This window comes from Podarcis bocagei (genome assembly GCF_964188305.1).
Source record: "Podarcis bocagei genome assembly, chromosome: 1".
NCBI lineage: Eukaryota > Metazoa > Chordata > Lepidosauria > Squamata > Lacertidae > Podarcis > Podarcis bocagei.
The window spans coordinates 34270677-34291510 of record NC_138125.1 but is presented as its reverse complement, the minus strand read 5'-3'; the positions used below and the strand labels follow the sequence as shown (position 1 = coordinate 34291510).

The 20834-nt window shown below is 41.9% G+C and overlaps 1 protein-coding gene across 3 annotated transcripts in view; it reads left to right on the top strand.

Moving 5' to 3' along the window:
- Positions 1-20834, top strand: part of MIPOL1 (mirror-image polydactyly 1) — a 212581-nt gene that overhangs the window by 32260 nt on the left and 159487 nt on the right. For 2 of the 3 annotated variants that reach the window (XM_081209231.1, XM_081209232.1), the window contains exons 2-5: positions 1014-1110; positions 15456-15687; positions 16944-17079; positions 18868-18973. In XM_081209231.1, the coding sequence (XP_081065357.1) occupies positions 1014-1110; positions 15456-15687; positions 16944-17079; positions 18868-18973 (571 nt within the window). Of the gene's footprint in view, positions 1-13; positions 112-1013; positions 1111-15455; positions 15688-16943; positions 17080-18867; positions 18974-20834 lie in introns of those variants that run through there. The other variant, XM_081209233.1, reaches the window with a different exon arrangement.

Sequence of the window (20834 nt, the reverse complement as noted above, 5' to 3'; positions counted from 1 at the left end):
GGGGGGGAAATTGCCAACCCCAAATCAACACAGTTACACAGAACTGAAAAAGCCAAAGTTACAGCTTCATTTGAGGACTTTTTGTAAGGAATTCAGACTTCAGGGTCTGAGGTAATATTGTCTCTCACTCCTGAGAAGAAAGTCCCTTAAAATCTCTCATCTTGCTTTCACTGTGTATTCTTAGAGCTGAATCAAGTACAGGCTATACAGTATAAGCTACTTATCTATATATATATTTTTTAAGTGTTCTTGTTCCTTGTTTTGAACTTAATAACCACATGGTGGCTAGGTTTCTCATTTTATTTCATTTTATGGCCGTCTGGGGTTCCTAAGAAGTAAACTTTCTTATTATAAGAAACATGAAGAACAAGGGTAGCCAGGTTGGACCAGGAAAGGGAAAATTTTTCCAAAACCCATGGTCGGGTAATACCTTTATTAAGACCAACCAAAAAGTCACAAAACTGTGATAATGCAGGCATAATAACTGTAATTCCACATTGTCTCTAATGAGCATACTATTCTTACAAATTAAAAATGTTAACGTGGTGATTTATGTATCTTAATACGAATCTGAAAATATTGTGAGAACTTTCTCTGTGTAATACTTGCATATATACCTAAGGATTATGCAGAGCAAAACCTTGACATGACCTAATCCTGCATTCACTACCACTGGTAATGCAGACCAAGAAAAAAGTAATCATATTTGCTTTCCTGGACCTACTCATTCTATTTTGTAATAACTGTTGCCAGGATCAGGCTTTGAGGACTAATATGTTTCTCAACACCATCATTAAATTCAACAGAGAACAGAATAAATCTATCTAAACTGAAAGTGTGAACAAAAATATCTTTTACTGTGAAAGTCAATTTAATGTCACCTGTTAAAATAAACAGGTTTTATTGTCCTATTATAAACATTTTTTTTGAGCCATTTGTCTTGTAAATTCCCTGACAAATAAGGGCAAGGTATAGGTGTGTTCTGATATATTGTTTTACGTTTATTTATCTAGACTTGGCTTTACTTTAGCTCTGAAGTCTTGGAGCAAGACGCGGAGACCTTGCCAGATCAAACAAGTTCAGAAATACAAATGGAGGACTGGTCAAAAGGTAAGGACTTCTGAGGTATTGATACATAACCCCAGGGGCTATGCCAATGCTAGGCAATGCCTGGATGGAATGCATTTGTTCTTGCTGGTAGGTAAAAGTGACTGTTTAAAAAAGTTCACTTCTTTTCTGTTAAGTGATGTAACTGCAAGCATGCTCCTTTTAAACCAGACCTTTCTTTTTTTTTTTGTCTGTAAGGATAATATATACGTAGCAGAGAGCCGAACTGCTATTCTAATTGCACAACGGCTAGTAAGCACACCTGAGTTTTCTTTCTGTAATTACAGATGGGGGAGGTATTAGCATTGGGGCTTCAGTGGTGGTGGTGGTGGGGAGTTTAATCCTTTCCAGCCATGATCTTGGCAATGAGTACAGTGGTACCTCAGGTTAAGTACTTAATTCGTTCCGGAGGTCCGTACTTAACCTGAAGCTGTTCTTAACCTGAAGCACCACTTTAGCTAATGGGGCCTCCCGCTGCCGCCAGGCGATTTCTGTTCTCATCCTGAGGTAAAGTTCTTAACCCGAGGTACTATTTCTGGGTTAGCGGAGTGTGTAACCTGAAGCGTATGTAACCTGAAGCATATGCAACCCGAGGTGCCACTGTATCTGTCCTATGGTGCAGTTTGCTGGTGGTGGGAGAGCTCCCAATGGTATGAATGGGAGCTTTCCCCCCTGAGGTTAATTGTGGCAGGGGAGGGGGGCAGGAAGCGATATTTACAGTCGTACCTTGGTTGTCAAACTTAATCCGTTCCAAGAGTTCATTCGACTCCCGGAATGGTTCGAAAACCAAGATGCGGCTTCCAATTGGCTGCAGGAGCTTCCTGCACTCAATCGGAAGGCGCGTCGGGCGTTGCAAACCGGAACACTCGCTTCCTGGTTTGCGGCGTTCAGGAGCCAAAACGTCCGAGTACCAAGCCTTTCAGCAACCAAGGTACGACTGTCTTGGAATCATGGCTGCAGATGGAACAGTTAACCTTTCCCTCCCCATGCATTGCAGCCCCATTGCCAATTGGGGAGAGGGACTATGCCTGCAATTCTAGAAAGGAAAGCCCTAGACATGTGTCCTAGCTGCATTATCCATGCTGTCAATCCATTTTCCTTGCACCTTACTCCTGTAGGCTTCCTTTCTTCATGCCGTTCCAAGTGAATTTGTTGTTGTTTAGTCATTTAGTCGTGTCTGCCTCTTCGTGACCCCATGGACCAGATCACACCAGGCACTTCTGTCTTCCACTGCCTCCTGCAGTTTGGTCAAACTCATGTTGGTAGCTTCGAGAACACTGTCCAACCATCTTGTCCTAGGTCGTCCCCTTCTCCTTGTGCCCTCAATCTTTCCCAACATCAGGGTCTTTTCCAGGGAGTCTTCTCTTCTCATGAGGTGGCCAAAGTATTGGAGCCTCAGCTTCACGATCTGTCCTTCCAGTGAGCACTCAGGGCTGATTTCCTTCAGAATGGATAGGTTTGATCTTCTTGCAGTCCATGGGACTCTCAAGAGTCTCCTCCATCACCATAATTCAACAGCATCAATTCTTCGGTGATCAGCCTTCTTTATGGTCCAGCTCTCACTTCCATACATCACTATTGGGGAAACCATAGCTTTAAGTGAATTAAGCCTTATCACATGTATCGTGGAGAGTTGCTCTACCATCCAACGTTGCAACTTGAGCAAGAGTTCTGAAAGTTACAGTTCTGAAAATTATAACCAACGTCAGCAGCAGTTCTGGCTGCCTTGCCCTTGATAACAAAGAGTAGGCCCTCCCCCAAGCACTCTTTTCCTTCCAGTTCAGATTCAGGAGCAGAGCTGGGGGCAGTAACCTGGTCAGGAGGACAAGACAGCTCACGCCAAACAGTGTGCCCCCTCCAGAATGCTTAGGCAGAGACACATACACGGAAACACGAGGACCTTCAGCATCTGTATGGAACTTGTGATTAACAAAAGAAATTGCTGTGCCTAGCTGTTCTGTTTTGTTCGTTGTTGTCATTAGTTGTTTGCAGTTTTAGTTTCTGACGTTAGTGTAAGTTCTACTTACTTTAATTGTGACATTACTGCAACCATTTGTTGAAGGGTGGGTTGTAAGTGCAGACAGTAAGCAAGTAAATAAATGTGGTATCAGCTGGGAGGAACTACCGGCGGCATGTGCAGACAGACGCCCCATTGTCCCTTCCAAAGGTCAGTTCAACTGCATCTGGGCCGGGAGAGGTCCACATGTGCAGCCTTGGCAAATGGATCATGCGTGCAGAGAGGGGGGGGCATATGTTGCATTTCTTTGCACATGCTTTTCCTTGTCTTGCCGCTTTTCTTTTTCCTGAAAGGGTTTAGAACATCTTTATGAATGCAGAATAATGCAAGAGGAGACCTGCCTCCCTTTTAGCATTGGAGAGCCGTACTGGTGGTTCAGTAGAGGTACACTTCACGGTTAATTGCACTACGCCCATCTCTCTCTAGTTTCCAAGGAAGCAGTGAAAGTACATCAACACTAGCAATTCATCCATTCTTCCTATCACCACCAGGTTTTGAGTCAATATCAAAGTGACTGACTGATTTCATTCTCTCTGAAGAATATCCACTTTAATCAAAATTACAAACAGAAAACCCTTTTTGTACTTTTTTTTAGGTGCATCTCTGGTTGACCTAGCAGCTCTAAATTACAGGCTCTGAAAAGCATCAGCTTCCTGTTTCTCCTCATAAAACCAAGACCAAGCTGCAGGCATGGAGAAGTTACAGACTAGCAACAGCATCGCCTAGTGCTAATCCCATACAAACTGAAGAGAGCCAGTAGCCAGAGCAGCCATCTTGTTTGCTTCGATTTGATTTCATAAGCAGTTAAATGTAATGTGCTACAAAGGAAAGAATTAAAAAGCAAGGAGGAGTGTGGAGTTCTTCAAACATAAAACTGCACTGGGAAATGGGCTGGAGGCAGGGAACTTGACAATTGTGGTTAGAAACTGGATTCTGAGTTGACCAAGATTCAAATCAGGAGCGTTCTGATCTGTCTACCAGGGTCCCTTGTGGCAGAAGAGTCAGCATTGTATAGGGAAGGAAGAAGGGGTAGTAGTAAATGTCATGTACTCCACAGCTGTGAGTGGCTTGCCACAAGAAACACAAGAACATAATAGATCAGAAAATCCCTAGTTAGAATCACATTCCATTCACACTTGTGTGTGTATATGTCCCAGTACTTCGTGCTGCTTCAGTCTCAGTCCTGAAGGGAACTTACTCCTCCTCCCGCATATTGCTAACTTTCCACTTAAACTCTCCTAAGAAAGGGGTTTCTCTCATCACCCTTCTCCCTGGCCATTTCTCTGCTGCAGAGCTTCGCTCTCTGTGGTGCTTGTATGAATGTAGAAGGAGGGCTGTTTCCTATATGTCGTTTGGGCCCTCTTGTGAGTGAACAGGATGGAGGAGAAGTGTTAAGGACTAGAATCTAGACAAGGTGAAGCAGCAAGGCCAGCGCCCTGTTGTACCAGCATATTCTACTATTGGAATAGGGAACCCTTTTTTCAGCCCCCAAGGGGTTGAAAACTATTCAGGGGCTGCTTGCCGGAGGTAGGGAGAGCCAGAAACATCAGTGGGTAGAGCCATTGATGTGATTTTGTTTACCTTTGTACAGTAGGCTATATTCCAGCCATGCAAAGGCCAGAGATTTCTCTACAAATTTCTCCATCCTGGCAATCAAGGGGCATTATCACAGTTCAATGAGATGTTTTAGCCAGACAAAAGCACTCAAGGAGGGCACAGAGAGAGGGTGCTTTGGGGAGAGTGCCAAAGACTGGAAGGAAAGAGGCCTAGAAGGCCACATCCAACCTGTGGACTGGAGTTCACCACCCAACTGCTCTGTTTTTACAACAACTCGTGAAATGGGTCCATAAAGAATAAAATATAGAGAATTTATGGGGAAGTGGGTTAAATGTTGAATATCACAGGTGATTTTTAGAAAGAAGGAAGGAAGGAAGGAAGGAAGGAAGGAAGGAAGGAAAGAAAGAAAGAAAGAAAGAAAGAAAGAAAGAAAGAAAGAAAGAAAGAAAGAAAGATCTCCTTTGGGAAGCCATCCTAACTATTATGTAGACTGTTGTGGCATGAGTTTCCTTTTTCGTAGTTGGCAATGGGGTTAGTTGTTGTGATCTCCATAGGAAATGTTTCCTTGACTTATGGCTGTTTCATGAATGGTCACTATACCCACTTGTTGAATTCCTTTTCCGTTATTGCTAGATCAAGGTTTCTAAGATGTGGCTCAGAGGAAACTGGACCACTGCAACTAACAAAATCCAAAGGTGTCCTTCAGGCTCCCCTTTTCACAGCCAGCAACAAACATGTATTCATTCTATTACATTTTTGGAACCTCTGTAGCCAGTTCAACTTTAGTACCTTTAGGGGTCACTATACCCTAAGAAAGGTTCAAAAGGTTAATTCTTTCAAAGAGACCATTTGCAAGTTCTGTGACTTATACATTAAATAGTACCAGATTGCCGTAACATCTTGGTATGCATAGTCCTTACACACAGTGGGCTACATAATCAATTGGCCAAGATGAGTTATCCTTTTGTTTATAGAATTCCAAATTTTTGCAATGGAATGTGCATTTTGTGTTTTTTGACTGTGTAATACAAAACAGAAATTACGTTGATAGATAGAGAACATTCTTCACACCATTAAGGAACAATATGGGATAACAGTGTTATGAGCTATAGGGGGAGTAGGCAGTATGGTGAGAGCCTTCTAACCACTGGAATCCAGCAAGTGTTAAAATGTAAACCAGGCTAGTTTCTGGATAAGGTAATTGCCCAGGTGATGGGCCACCAAGGCGAACAAAGGAAGGGGATCTATGCAAGATGTCAAATGGGTGGCTTCCCCCAACTCAAGGATAGTTAGAAGGAAAAAGGCTGAGTTGAGAGCAGAGAGTTTGTAGGGATGTGAGCTAGAAGCAAAGCAGCAAGCTGGACACAGAGAGAGAGAGATTGTTGAGTTCTGTTTGAATCCAAGGCTGCAGCTATGGTGGCCATTTAGGGCTTTAAAGGTCAGCACCAACATTTTGAATTATGCTCGGAAACGTACTGGGAGCCAATGTAGGTCTTTCAAGACCGGTGTTATATGGTCTCGGCAGCCACTCCCAGTCACTAATCTAGCTGCCGCATTCTGGATTAGTTGCAGTTTCTGGGTCATCTTCACAGGTAGTGCATTGCAGTAGTCCAAGTGGGAGATAACTAGAGCATGCACCACTCTGGCAAGACAGTCTGCGGGCAGGTAGGGTCTCAGCCTGTGTACCAGATGGAGCTGGTAGACAGCTGCCCCAGACACAGAATTCACCTGTGCATCCATGGACAGCTGTGAGTCGAAAATGACTCCCAGGCTGCGCACCTGGTCATTCAGGGGCACAGTTACCCTATTCAGGACCAGGGAATCCCCCATATCTGCCCCCCCAAAACAGTACTTCTGTCTTGTCAGGATTCAACCTCAATCTGTTAGCCACCCACCCAGTCTGTTAGCAATCCATCCATGGATTGGGGCGGCGTGCAACAGTATATTTGTGTTCAGTTTGCAAAATCCCTGATCTGTCATGGCTATTGGAGGCTTAGGAAGTATTCGTTACAGCTGTAAATACTATTAATTTTTGTGTTGTGATTCTTTTACGATCTCTCCCCCACCCCCTGGGGCTAGGATTTTATTCAGTTCAGTTTAGCTGCAGTTCAGAAATAATGGGCTCATTCAAAGAATTGCACATGGAGTTTACAGTCTATGAGTAGCTGATGTGGTGCTGCCCAGATGTTGGGTCCCAGCATTGGCCATGCTGACTAAGCTACATTCCAGCAATGTCTGGAGGGTACCACATTGGCTTAGCCCTTAGTATTATGGAAGAGTGTATTTATGTTGTGTATTTAAACATCTTTTCTTTGTTCACCACCCCTTTTTCCATTTCTAACCCATGCTAGATCTTTATTCAAGATGCTGACTTTTTCTTTCCTTCCTTCATGGGAGTGTGGTTAGAGGGGGCACAAGTCAAGTCTTAAGTAGGAGATAGTGTTGTTACGATCATCCTGTCAGCTGCCTCTCATACTATCATTTCTCCATCATCTATACACAGCAGAATGGCACTTGCCAAGAAGGTTGGCCATCACTGCACAAACCTGGCAGAGGCTCATCTTGATGGTTGTTCGCAGAATAAAGCAAGCTGCTTACATCTCAGTTTCTCCATCCAAGTTGTTGCTCAAACATTTTCTGCCAGAAAAAGATTTATGGTTGCTGGAATTCTGGTGAGGAGTAGCAAACAGTTCATATAGAATGGGTTATATTCTGTTAGTAGTGATGGTCAACATGGTGCCCTCCTGCTGTTTCAGACTACAACTCCCATTAGCCCCAGGCAGCATTGCCAATAGCCGGGGATGATAGGAGTTGTTGTCCACGGCATCAGGAGTAGTTCACAACATCGAGAGGGAAGCAGGTTGGCTATCCTGATTTAGGAACTCACAACCTTTGCGGTAATTTCTTCTTTTTCTTGCAGAACTTCATAAAACCTATGAACCTGACTCCATTAGTTTCTTCTGATGTATTTATTGGTCATTAGAAAGCAAGAACCTGCTACAATTCATAAGTCCATTTCATATGGAGAAAAGCCATTTGCCCCTGTTTTCAGAACTCTAAAGTCCTTTCTGCCTCTTATCCAAAACTGCAATGACTACATAAAAGAAGAGAAGGGCCCCCAGTTCTCTCCATTTACATATGCAGTGGTGGGAGTGGCTTGGGCTGCAGCAAACAGCACCGGCCAGTTCTTTATGGTCCGGAAGCGGACCAGAGAGAAAACTACCACTCCATGTCCGTTCCCTTGAGCACGTCCCCCATGCCACCACGGATAGGCACGATTCAAAACAGGGTCTGGTGGGTGACCCGTGGTGCTCCGCTACAGCCAGGGGGTGCAAGCCAACGGCCGCATGGGAAACTGGCGTGTTCCAGGTGTTGTAAACAAAATCTGCCCTTATTCCCTGATGGGGTATGGAAGAGCCCTTTATAGAGTCCTTTGTAGGTTCTCCATCGATAGGAGAAAATAACAGAGGCCAACCAGAGAATATTGAGAAGCAAAGTAGCTAGTAAGCCTGATCTTTATTAAAGCTGTTGCAAGAGGGTGTTCCCCTCACACATAGGAGAGAGGAGGAGGACCCAGAACAAAGGTGTGCTTGCCCTTATATAGACGTTTTAAATTCCCTGCCCTGGAGCTCAAGACCACCCCTCCATACATCATACATACATCACAGAAGGGGTGTAACCCAAGACCATCCCCCACAAACATCATACCTACATCACAGAAAAGGTGGTCTACAACAGAAATTTGAATGTTGTTGTTTTTCCTGTCTGCCAGGTTATCTGATAATGCCTTATCTGATTGCCTTTTCTGGTAGTCTGGCCATTCCTTTGAGGTGGTGATCACTTAATTCCTGAGACAATGGGAAGGTTCCCTCACCCCCTCCCTCCTTGCAGAGAAAACATTTGGTCAATTTGGGAGTCAAAATGGTTTCAGGACGGTCTTCCTGTGCTGCTCCAGACATGTGGTCCACATATCTATGTACATGTTAGATTGGTACATTTATGAACATTTTTATGTGTGTGTGTGTGTGTATACATGACCTTAATTTTTTTATTACACAGGGAGGTGAAGGAGCTCATGTGCCAGGTCACAACCGCCACCCACCTTTTATGGATGGGCTGAGCGGCCATTATGGATCAGTGAATATAAGTGATGCTTGGTGTATACAAATGTAAAAAAAACAACAACCAAAAACCTGAAGGATGAAGAGCAAAGGCAACTATATTCACTATTTTTTAAGTTAAATACTAAGTTGACCACTCTCTTCACAGCTTTTTCTCTTTTCCTTCTTCCTTAATTTTTTTTGAATACTTTGACATAAGCAGTACTGTGAGGAGTTAAAGAAGAAGCAGCTGCTCGCATCTAACTCATAAGTTCCTTCTTGACGGAGCAACCGAGTACCTATCTCTTGAGGTTTGATTTGATTTGTTGAAAACCGATACAGTATATTGAAAAAGGAGAGCAGTGACTGCTAAGTACCCCTGTTCATTCTCAAAGGCAAGTTGGCATCCCTTAATGCTGTATTTCTTCAACTTTAATATAATTTGGTGTTTACCGCTTAGACTCCATGGCTTTGCGTTGCCAGTATTGTGCACTTTTTGGAGTTGTCAGGTATCTTCCAAATAAGGTTTAGGGAAATTATCACAAGTACTGCAAATGTCTGGCCTTTGCTTTGCTTATAAACCTTTTTGGATAGAGTTTTATTATCAAGAAGTGTAAAGCTTAAATTTAGACCAGGCCAGCCTTACTACAGGTAAGATGAGCAAAGGCATGACCATTTTTTTCATTAAAAACCAGTTCATGTCCCCCAGGGGGATGCATCAGAGATGAAATGAGATTATCAAAGATTTTGCCTGCATGTTTAATGTACCGTTTTCCAGAGAATGACGTTTATCAGCTCATTATTGCCTAAAGTGGCCTTAATGTTATTGTGATGCAGGCTAAAAAAATAAAACAAGTACTTTAAAGGTATGTTATTTCAATAAGGCAGGGGGCATTTGTGTGTGTGTGTGTGTGTGGTTGGTGTGATTGTCTCATTTTGCCATTTTAAATTATAAAATTTATCATATTGGCATTAATACCTGAATAAATTTGGGTGACAGAGAGGATTTCTGTTTAATTAAAGGGTATGCAGGGACATGACCTTGCTCCACATAAAAAGGAAATTTAGATAATTAAGATTTGGATAATTGATGAGGAAATATATAATAAGAGTATATAGTATATATAATGGAAAGGCTTGCTTTCTTCCCTTTTTAAAATGCTGGTTTAGATAGAAAACCCAAGTACTAGTTTGGCTGAGTAAAACTCCACCAGGCACTGTGTTTGGAAATTATGTAATAAATCTATATAGATTGTAATGATATCTTGAAGCCCTGTATTTAAACTAACCTGAATTACAATGAGAGATAAACAGAATATTTACTCATCCCTTATGAGCTGCTGCTGATATGTAAATTTATTCTTCTACTTTGCACAAATATACTTTTGAGCTACTGCTTAAACACTTCAAGGTCCTTAGCCAAACAGTTTTAATGATGCCTCCAATATTATAAAAGTGTGACATTTGACGAATACCTTGTGTAGTTGTGATACTGCAGTAAAATATAAACAACACACAAAGAAAACCCGGCGCATCAAATCAGTGTGCAGCACCTAGATAATTTATAATTTTACTGTTTATATCCATCTTGACATTTTTTTTTTATCTGCCAAAGGCAGGTTTCATTTGGATTCTTAATCTGAGATTTATTTGGTGGATCTGGAAGTCATAGCTAGAATTCCCACAGGAAGTGGTCCATCTACCAACAGATTAAATGGCAGTCCTGCAGTTGTTAAGGGAGCTCTGCATTTAACACACATGCATACTCGCTCAGTCAGCCCGGTGGAGAAAAATTAAAGTAGTAACCCAGGTTTAGGAACAATGTAGCTAAAAAGTCCCATATTTGCTGAATGACAAAGGGTTATATAGCAGCATTTTCATTTTATTATTCGTGCTTGAATTTCTTGTTTGCTTTGTTGAGTCTGCTGACGAATACTAATAAATGCCTGCAACAATCCAGACGGGAGATGCCTGGCAACAAAGCTATGCGGTGGACCTCCCTGATCTTCTCCAGTTCACAACCTGACCTTTTGAAAAATTGCCTGGGCTAAGCTGCAGAATTTGGGTGTAATGGTTATTGTTAACTCCAGCTTTAGGATTTATTAATTTGTGTGATCAAGACTTACCTATACTTCAAAGTTTCAAAAGACCAAACACAATCATCCGTCCATTAGAACTAACATTGTGTTTCATTGAAATTGCCCTCCCCGCTTCTTCTTCTTCGTCGTCGTCTTCTTCTTTTTTTTACTATCTGTCTAGCAATACTGCAATTTTGATTGCATATGCGTGGAATCTCAAAAATGGTCTTAATGCCCAGGCACAGAACAAAAAAATCTGCACAACTGCAACTGATTTCTCTCCTAAATCTAATGCTGGGAAATAATATGTTAATGAATTGCAAATAATAATAATAATAATAAGCAAATGCCTAAGGAAGCTCGTGATATTTACACAGTAAGTGCTTAATGATCACAGTTGACAGTGAGAACTAAAATTATGATTAGCCAGCTTTGAGAAGAGGTTATGAAAGGCAGTATCTGCTAAACTGGGCTGCTGGTGGTGGCAGCTAAATTTAGGCTTCAATCCTATGTACACTTACCTGAGAGTAAGCCCCACTAACTATGATGGAATTGACTTTTAAGAAAACAAAAATAGGATTTCATTAATGTTTCTTGAATTTGAGAAAGGGAATTACTACCTTTGGGGTTTCCTTAAAATTGCCTTTCTACTAGAACCTCAGTGGCTACTAAATCTCTCTTCATTTTTATCTTGCAAATGGTGTTTATTTTAATGATCTTAAATATTGTAGTTTTTTTGTGGTTGGTGGACCATAACTGTTTTTGTACAATGGTATTTTGAGTATTGTTGTTATTATTGATTGCAATACATGTACACGGTGCATAACAGAGAAAAATGAGCACCAAAGATAAATCTCTGATCCAAGGACCTCGTGTTCTAAATATCAACAAAGTGGGGAGAGAACAGGAATTGGGAAGGAAAAGCAGAAATAAGGATAGCAGGAATGAGCATGAACCAGTGCAGTTACAGGTACTTATGCTTTGTGTCCATTGTGTGTAGCCAGAGTTGAAAATAAGACTGGGAGCAAAGTGGGAGCACTCAGAGGAGGACACTAGAAAGTGAAGCATTCACCTACATCGGTTTCCGGGAATTAACTTTGCAATGTTCATTTAGGGGAGGCGTATGTGGGCGCACCGTGTTCTTGATTCATAATTCTAATGGGGGTTGATTCATTATAAAAACCAAAAACTTGTCATCTAATTGTTTCCACTTTAGAAAAGAGTAGTGCTGTGTTAGGGACGCGGGTGGCGCTGTGGGTAAAACCTCAGCACCTAGGACTTGCCGATCGCATGGTCGGCGGTTCGAATCCCTACGGCGGGGTGTGCTCCCGTTGCTCGGTCCCAGCGCCTGCCAACCTAGCAGTTCAAAAGCACCCCCAGGTGCAAGTAGATAAATAGGGACCACTTACTAGCGGGAAGGTAAACGGCGTTTCCGTGTGCGGCTCTGGCTCGCCAGAGTAGCTTCATCACGCTGGCCACGTGACCTGGAAGTGTCTGCGGACAGCGCTGGCTCCCGGCCTCTAGAGTGAGATGAGCGCACAACCCTAGAGTCTGTCAAGACTGGCCCATATGGGCAGGGGTACCTTTACCTTTAGTGCTGTGGTATATAGCCTCATACAGATTCTGTTTGTGCAGAAACTCCCCAATTTATGTCAATGTCCATAGCAGCCTCCTTGAGCTATGCCTTGTGCTATTCCTGTGGGCCTTCCAACCCTCAAGAGCAGCTTTTCACAGGGCAAAGACTAAGAGGCTGTAGCTGGAAGAAGCTGGACCAATCCCCACTGCATGGGCAGAGTTGCAGTCATGCATCTCTCTGTTCAACCCCGTGAAATGGTATTGAGCACAAAATTGTGCCTACAGATGGCACAAGTTTAATTATGTTTGTTTTTATAGTGTCGGAACACATCTGGCAGTCCTATCCGAATTCTTTAATAAATCACAAACTGGATATTTCTAGGTCTATTTTATATGTCTATTCTAGCTGACACAATATATGTATTGATCAGCTCTCTTCTACAGATTTTTGTCTTATTACTTAACTAAACCTAGGGCTTACGCTGTAACACAGAGAGCTAAGGAATATTGAGTAGGGAGTAAAACATGGTGTACAAAACTTTTTTTCTGACTGAGAGAACTTGCTGATCATTGATTAGCGGTAGTGGAATGGTGAAACGTTCTTCAGTTTTACCTGTACCACCCTTTATAAGTAGTTATTCCTTCATAGTATGTGAAGGAAAATATTGCCATGCTTTACTTCAGTCTAAAATTACACATAATGAAACATGTACTGTAAACCCTACATGTAACTGCAGTTTTCTAGTAGGAGCCAAAGTCTGTGGTGTCAACTTCTTCAAGTTTCTGTATGGGTCTGCTTTAGTTTTGGTGACTCATAAGAGACACAGATAAACCTACATGGATACCACTCATGGAGCACAAATACCCCCAATTATGTCAAATGCAAATTGTTCTGAAATCATACACTGCTGAGCGTATGATTGGTGCTGTTTACACTAAGGATGGGAAATCAGGGGCCTTCCAAATGTTCCTGAACTTCCAACTTCCATTGGTCTCAACTAGTACAGCTAACAAGGATGATGGGAGTTGCCATTGGACAGTATCTGGAGGATCACAAGTTGCCAATCTCTGGTCTGCAGAGCTCTGGCATTGGATCTTTTGGATTCAGATGGATATCTTACCAGGAATGGAGGCTAGGACTTTTCTGTATGGCAAGCATGAGCTCCACTACTGATCACCTTAAAAGTCACCAGAATATTAATGGCATTGAGATTCATGTTCTTTCTATTATTGGTCTTGAGAAACTCCAGCTCGTGAGGAGATTTCACCCCTCCCATATCCAAGAATCTGCTGATGAGTCTGGTGATTTTCCAGAGAGGAGGGGCGGTGTTCTGCTCTCTACTTATTCCGCTCCAGCCTAACATCAGTCAGTCAGTCAGAGCAGAAGGAGAGAGACTGAGTGTTAGAGAGAGATCGTGTGTATAGATAAGGTTGCTGCTAAGAGCAGCTGCAGACACTCAGTGCAGTTAAGCGTTTCAGTTTAGACCTCATTTAGCTCTGTATATAGTGTATATTATAGTTGTAGATAGAATAAAGAAGATATTCTACAGAGCTGCTCTCCAAGTCGTTTATGCTCTGCTAGACTTTGCTATACTCTGCTGTGCGACGACTGTCTTCTTGTGGAAGTGAATCCGGTCCTCACAGCTCTGAGTTGTGAGTCCACAGCACTTAGACCTGTTCCTGTGCAGAAGGTGGTCTCTGGAAGTGCTACCCAGCTCACCTAGCCCAGTCGGGGCTGAAGTGGATGAGTCCAGTTGGTGACACTGGCTCAGGGGCGATGCTGACAGCTTGAAGGGGAAATTTCCTGTACAAGTGATTGTGCTGCTGTTGTTCCTTCAAGAAAAAGCAGATTGCAGTAATGTCAACTGGATATTTGAGTCATTAACGTCATTTAAGTATTCAGTTATCTAGTATACACATAGAACACTTCCCTGTATATGAAGCTATCCTTACAGAAAAAAATGGTCCTATTTGCTAATGTTATTTTATCTGTTTTAGTGGGTAAATAGTGAATTGCATGAAGGTGTCCATAGCATAATAGTTTCGTTAAAGATGCAAAGAAGATATGTATTCAGTTCTCTGGAAGCACAGCAGAATTTCCAGGAAAATGTAGAGAATTTTTGTACAGAGACTATAGGAACGTCTTGTGGAGCAGTTTCCTAATGATGTCAGAGCAGCAGTCATGATGTGATATATGACATCAGTAGCAGGCCATGTAGAAACATAGGTGGGTCAGCTGTGACTGAGGTCTGTGTGGGGAACTTGGTCATGAAGCTGATCCCTGTATGAAGCAGCTTCTCCAGCTATATGCTCACTGCTTGGGAAGTGTTGATGGTTCTCAAGCACTCGACAACCAGCTGGCTGTTGGGCGCTTGGGAAGCTTTGTGCAAGGGACTGATGGGTGAGTGGAGCAACATTCCTGTCCATCATCTGTTACCAGGTGATTGACAGATGGATTGTTCCAACTGTCTGTCACAGTTGGTCAGCTAGGGTGGGAATGTTTCCCCACTCTTGTGTTAGACCATAGTTTAGTGTGATGAGAAAAGCCACATGATCCTTAAGGCTCATATAGTTCCCCTCCCTGCCTTCTCTTCAAGCACAGTCACAAGGAGCTCCCACAGCTTGCCATGTTGTCATGATCAATAAACTTTGGATCATGTTAACAGCTGTATTTTTGCAACAAACAACAATGAAGTAATGTCTGATTGCAGTCACAGTCTTGGAAGAGTTGTACTCGTATGTGATACTTTTTGTATAGTTCAATACTGAATGACTTTGGGAAATGTGCTGGAGCTCCTATTCTCTGCCACTTAGATGCATGGATGCAGGTTGTGTTCAACTTACTAATCCACACAGCTGGTTTTCCATGCTGTGGAAATCCTGGCAGTTAAACTGGCATTAAATTTTACTTGTTTTTACTGAACTTCTTTAGAAGGCAACAGCGTTGTCATTCAGTTGCATTAAATGCTCATCTTTCATCTTCTTTAATTAAACAGTAAAATGTTGTTATTTTTCTAACAGAAATCTTGAAGCAGAATTCTGAGCAAAAGAACGATGTCTCTGCTCCCAGTTACCTGAATTTGCACAGTTCTTCAGCAAAATCACAGCCAAGAGAACAAGCCATTCAGACTAAAAGTGAACAGCTACACTGTTCTGATCAGCCAACATCCAGTTTAAGCATTATGCAAACTGCTTGTACCAAAACTTTGCAGCTACGTAATCTCACTGTCTCTTGCACTGATGAAAGGTTAAGGTAAGCAAGCTGTTCATTTGAGGCTTTTAAAAGCTCAGGGAAGCATTCAGCATCACATGACAGTGATCTTTTGCCAGGGCAAGCTTTTTGGCTTCCCCCTATGGAATGATCCTTCCTCCTCCCCATGCAGATTGTTCCAGGGGTTCTACTTGACCCCACACCAAGCAAATTTTGAAGGCACATGGGGGAGAAGGAGGAGGGAATCCCCATAGTGCATGTGGAAGTCCTTATGTAGAGCTTTTGCTTGCAGAACCTGGCTGAATCCCACCTTCAGTTTCTTTTATTATCACGGGAGAGAACTTCTTAAATAAGCTAACAAGAATTCAGTGGGCAGTTGTAGAAAAGTGATGGGATGAGACTGGTGTAAGTACAGTTGTATGTCAGGTTACAGACGCTTCAGATTAAAGACGCTTCAGGTTACAGACTCCTCTAACCCAGAAATAGTACCTCAGGTTAAGAACTTTGCTTCAGGATGAGAACAGAAATTGTGTTGCGGCGGCGTGGTGGCAATGGGATGCCCCATTAGCTAAAGTGCTACCTCAGGTTAAAAACAGTTTCAGGTTAAGAACGGACCTCCAGAACGAATTAAGTTCTTAACCTGAGGTATTACTGGTACCTCTAGTTATGTATGAACTTAATTCGTTCTGGAGGTCCATTCTTAACCTGAAACTGTTCTTAACTAGAGACATGCTTTCACTAATGGGGCCTCTTGCTGCTGCTGCGCCACCAGCACACAATTTCCGTTCTCATCCTGGGGCAAAGTTCTCAACTCGAGGTAACTCTTCCAGGTTAGCAGAGTTTGTAACCTGAGGCGTTTGTAACTCGAGGTACCACTGTAGTTACATGATGGTTGAGACTCTTTACAGAGTAGGAGCAGGTATCTCATCGGACAGAAAGGAAGACACATCTGCACATGCTTTGTGCATTTATAGCAAATGGTTTGTATAAAACTTTACAAAACAGTGCAATGGATGTAAATTTAAGAAGCAGCAGTTTCTGCATTGCATTTCTTGAAAGTTTTAAAAATCCAGGAACAACTATGAACCTGTGAACTGGTATAAAACTGCCACCTGGATCTGGCACAGAGGCTTTCCCCCCAGACTTACTTCCTTCAAACCTATGCCAGGAAATGAACATGGGACCTTCTGGGTGCGATGTGTGTGTTTTACTACACAGCTTTTGTCCTGCCCCTGAATGTAGGAAGTATCACTTGAACGAACTGATCAATGAAGTTTTTCTTCCTTTTTTCATTCTAGTTCTACTGAAAAGCAAGGAAGAGAAGTTATGCCTGACAACATGGATCCTTTTCATGTCACTGCAAACCTAGATAAAGAAAAGGATATTGCATTCCTCTTAAGGGAATTGAACGTTCTAAGGGCAAACAATAAAAAGGTACAGTGAAATATTCTAAGCCTATTAACCTACTCTAATTTTTCTTTATTATTTGTTTTGATTGACAAGATATAGCTTCCTTTTGTTGCAGGGATCATTTGATTCATGGTTTGTTAATCTTTGTATATTCTTGTCTTCCTTTTTGTTTTTGTTTTAAAATCAGTGACACCACAGATAGTGCCATCTAGATTCTTTTGCAGTTCTTTTTGGCTCAGATTTGGAAAGGCTGGCCTTGTTCAGAACCGACTATGATTTAATTAAACACTCTGAATAACCTGGATCAAAGCTGATAGAAAGAGACTCCCATGTAACAAAGCAAACTCTTTGGTTTGCATTGATGATTAAGAGATCCATTGTACATTAAAAATTGTACATATTTACAATATTTTTTTACACTTCTCAGAACAGTCAATCTGTGCAAGGTTTTTGAAGTTATCAGATTAAGCATCCCTCAAATGTGCTTTGTTATACTAACAGCAATCTATTTTCATAAATTAAATGGTAAAATCCTCAGTAAATTGTTTTGCAGATATAATCACACTTCATTATCAAAATAATACTGTTAAATTGACCATTACATTTTTTTGTTAAGTGATAGAAGTGCATTGTGGATTTTAGAATAAAGATAGTAACACAATAAGTTAGAAATTACAGATTATTATTGATCTCAAGTGCTGAAAAATATGTATGCATTACACTTCTGTTCAAATGCAACATTGTTTTCATTCTAAGGATATATACACTCTGAAGAAAAACCAGAGTGTAGAGACATATCCAAGTTTACTTTTTTTTTTTTGCTCAGTTTATTTGAAGTTCCTTGTATGGAGTAATTGAAACCTTTGTGGCACTGTTTATTAGCTCCCTTAACTTTTAAGACTGTGATTTTGCAATGCTGCTGCATGTATGTATATTATTATTATTATTAATATTTATTTATTCCATTAATAATCCCACCCTTCATGAAGAGATTTCAGAGCATGCCGCAAAAAAACACCAGTAAAATCATTAAAACACGAGTTTAAAGCAACAGGCAAAAATTAATAAAGCACAGGTAAACAACAAATGATAAAATCAATAGTGACAGGCATATTAACTCAATCCTTTCCAAATGTTTTGGTCATGTGCTTTTCTTGTTTGTTTGTTTGTTTGTTTGTTTGTTTGTTTGTTTGCTCTTTCTTGTTGTTAATAACCACCTATCTGTGCTGTACAATATGGAATGTTTGACATAGCACTGGAGCTACAGTTGGATGGGGTTAGGGATGAGAAAAATCAATTTAATTATGTGGTTAATGCTCTGCTACCACCCCTGAATTATGCTGTAGATTAGGGTGAGCAATTCCTGTTCTGGAATTGCTAACCACATCTGAAAACTCAACCAGGTAAATTAGCACACTTTGGGGGCCCTTAACCTTTTGCTTAAGGCTGCAATACTTTGCACCCTTTCTAGCGGGTAAGTTCTGCTGAGCTCCAAAAACTTCCCTTCTCTGGTCAACATGCTTTAGGATTGTTCTCTTTGTGTGCATGGTAGGTAGGTTAAGAGTTTAATTAAATTAAATCTGGAATATAGGTTCCTTTCCCTTCATAACGCATCAGGATGGAAGTGGGTGGCAATTTCATTTTTTAATGTTATTTATATGAAAACAAAAATGTAAGAGTTGTGTTTACGTTGCTCGATGTTTGTTGAGAGAGTCATTTTGTGAGAACAAAATGCATATCTTTCTTGCAAGTTAATATTGTGCCTGTGCACTTTTACATACCAATAACAATGTCGCTGTTTCGACTCTTCAGCTTCAGGACCGGCTGTCTGAAAAAGACAAGGAGCTGAAGACAATAAAGCTGGACTTGGAGCTGCAGGAGAGAGTGGCAGAAGCGAAGATTGCGGAAAAAGCTGCAGGTGCAGTAGATGAGCGTTTAACAGGTGGCCATAGGGCTCCTACAGCCCGCTTGGTTGCTATATGACGTGGCCTAATGAACATTAGATGTATTTGCTAAAGGAGGGGTGCTTTGACTTCTTTATATGAGGCTGTTTAAAGTTGCTTGGAAAAGAGGTGGCTTTAACATCCTGGTACTGGTATTAGTAAGAGCTTTACCTGTATTCATACTGATTTGGGCATTAAATGAATTGTTAACACCATGTCAATCCAATCACAAAAAGGTTGTTTGTTTTGTTGGAAGGTCCTGAACAAACAAGGGAAATAATGATTACCACGGCCACTACCTTTCAACCAGCAGTTCAAATACCCACTTATTGTTTTAGCTTGTTCAGAGAGATGCTACCACCCCTCCTTCCACACACCTTTGTGTGGAGATCTTCATGTTTCTCTCAGCTGGAGACCCGAACCTCTGTTGGGTGAGCAGGGAATTCAGGTTTTTAACCAATGAAAGAAATGTTGCTTTAGAGTGATGATAGATCTTCGCCAGTGGCTTGCTCCATTCATCATACTGAGGCCAAACCACAGTTTCCTGGGAGATGTATCAATACAACGGCCAGGATGAGGGCCAGACCGCCACCATCTCTTGATCAACAGAGAACTGGGCAGTTTAAAGAAACCTGCTTCTCAGCTGATCAAATTCCCTGCCTCCATCTCGTGCCAGTAATAACAGTAATATCTGTTATTTGGTTTCCTTTCTTTCTCTCCAGCTATCCAGGTTTGTCATTGTTTAGTCGTTTAGTCGTGTCTGACTCTTCGTGACCCCATGGACCAGAGCACGCCAGGCACTCCTGTCTTTCACTGACTCCCGCAGTTTGGTCAAACTCATGTTCATAGCTTCGAGAACACTATCCAACCATCTCGTCCTCTGTCGCCCCCTTCTCCTTGTGCCCTCCATCTTTCCCAACATCAGGGTCTTTTCCAGGGAGTCTTCTCTTCTCATGAGGTGGCCAAAGTATTGGAACCTCAGCTTCACGATCGTGTTATTGACATTTTGACTCCTTTTCTTAACCTCATTCATCCCTCTGCCCTCCAGTATCCTCCTTTAGTTTTACTCTCTCCTTGCCCCTATCCACCTGCATGACCCTTTATTCCCAGTCTCTTGCATTCCTTAGAGATGGGGATGGACTCATTTGATGCTTGTCCAACTTGATGGCTATGTTCTATTTTCTTTAACGAATTGCATATTCGTTTATTCTAAGCTAGAGTCTTGGTGTTAGTTCCTCGTCTTAGAAAACTCTTTTGGCTGTGGCTCACCATGACTATGGGCTAAAGATCCTAAAGTAAGTTCCTTGAGTATATATATATGTAATGGTAATCATATGTAGACAAAGACACTTGGTGACAATGTTATGAAGCTGGTAAGAGGTTTGAAAGAGAAATGGGAATATGGCTTCTTCGCTAGCATGATTGTGAAAATGTTGTAACATTATTAAAGCTAATTCTCCCTAATATGCTTAATAGTAGTTGATCTGACTTGGGTAGATGTCATTCCCATCTCACTGGCAAAGTGAATGGAAGTGGGTTGGGGATTAGTGTAGAATTTTCAGTTGATTGGCTTTCTACAGTGTTAGTAAAGAAATTGATTGATATTACCAACATTTGTGGGACGCGGGTGGTGCTGTGGGTTAAACCACAGAGCCTAGGGCTTGCTGATCAGAAGGTTGGCGGTTCAAATCCCCGCGATGGGGTGAGCTCCCATTACTCTGTCCCAGCTCCTGCCAACCTAGCAGTTTGAAAGCACGTCAAAGTGCAAGTAGATAAATAGGTACCGCTCCGGCGGGAAGGTAAACAGCCAGTGGCGTAGCGTGGGGGTGCAGGGGG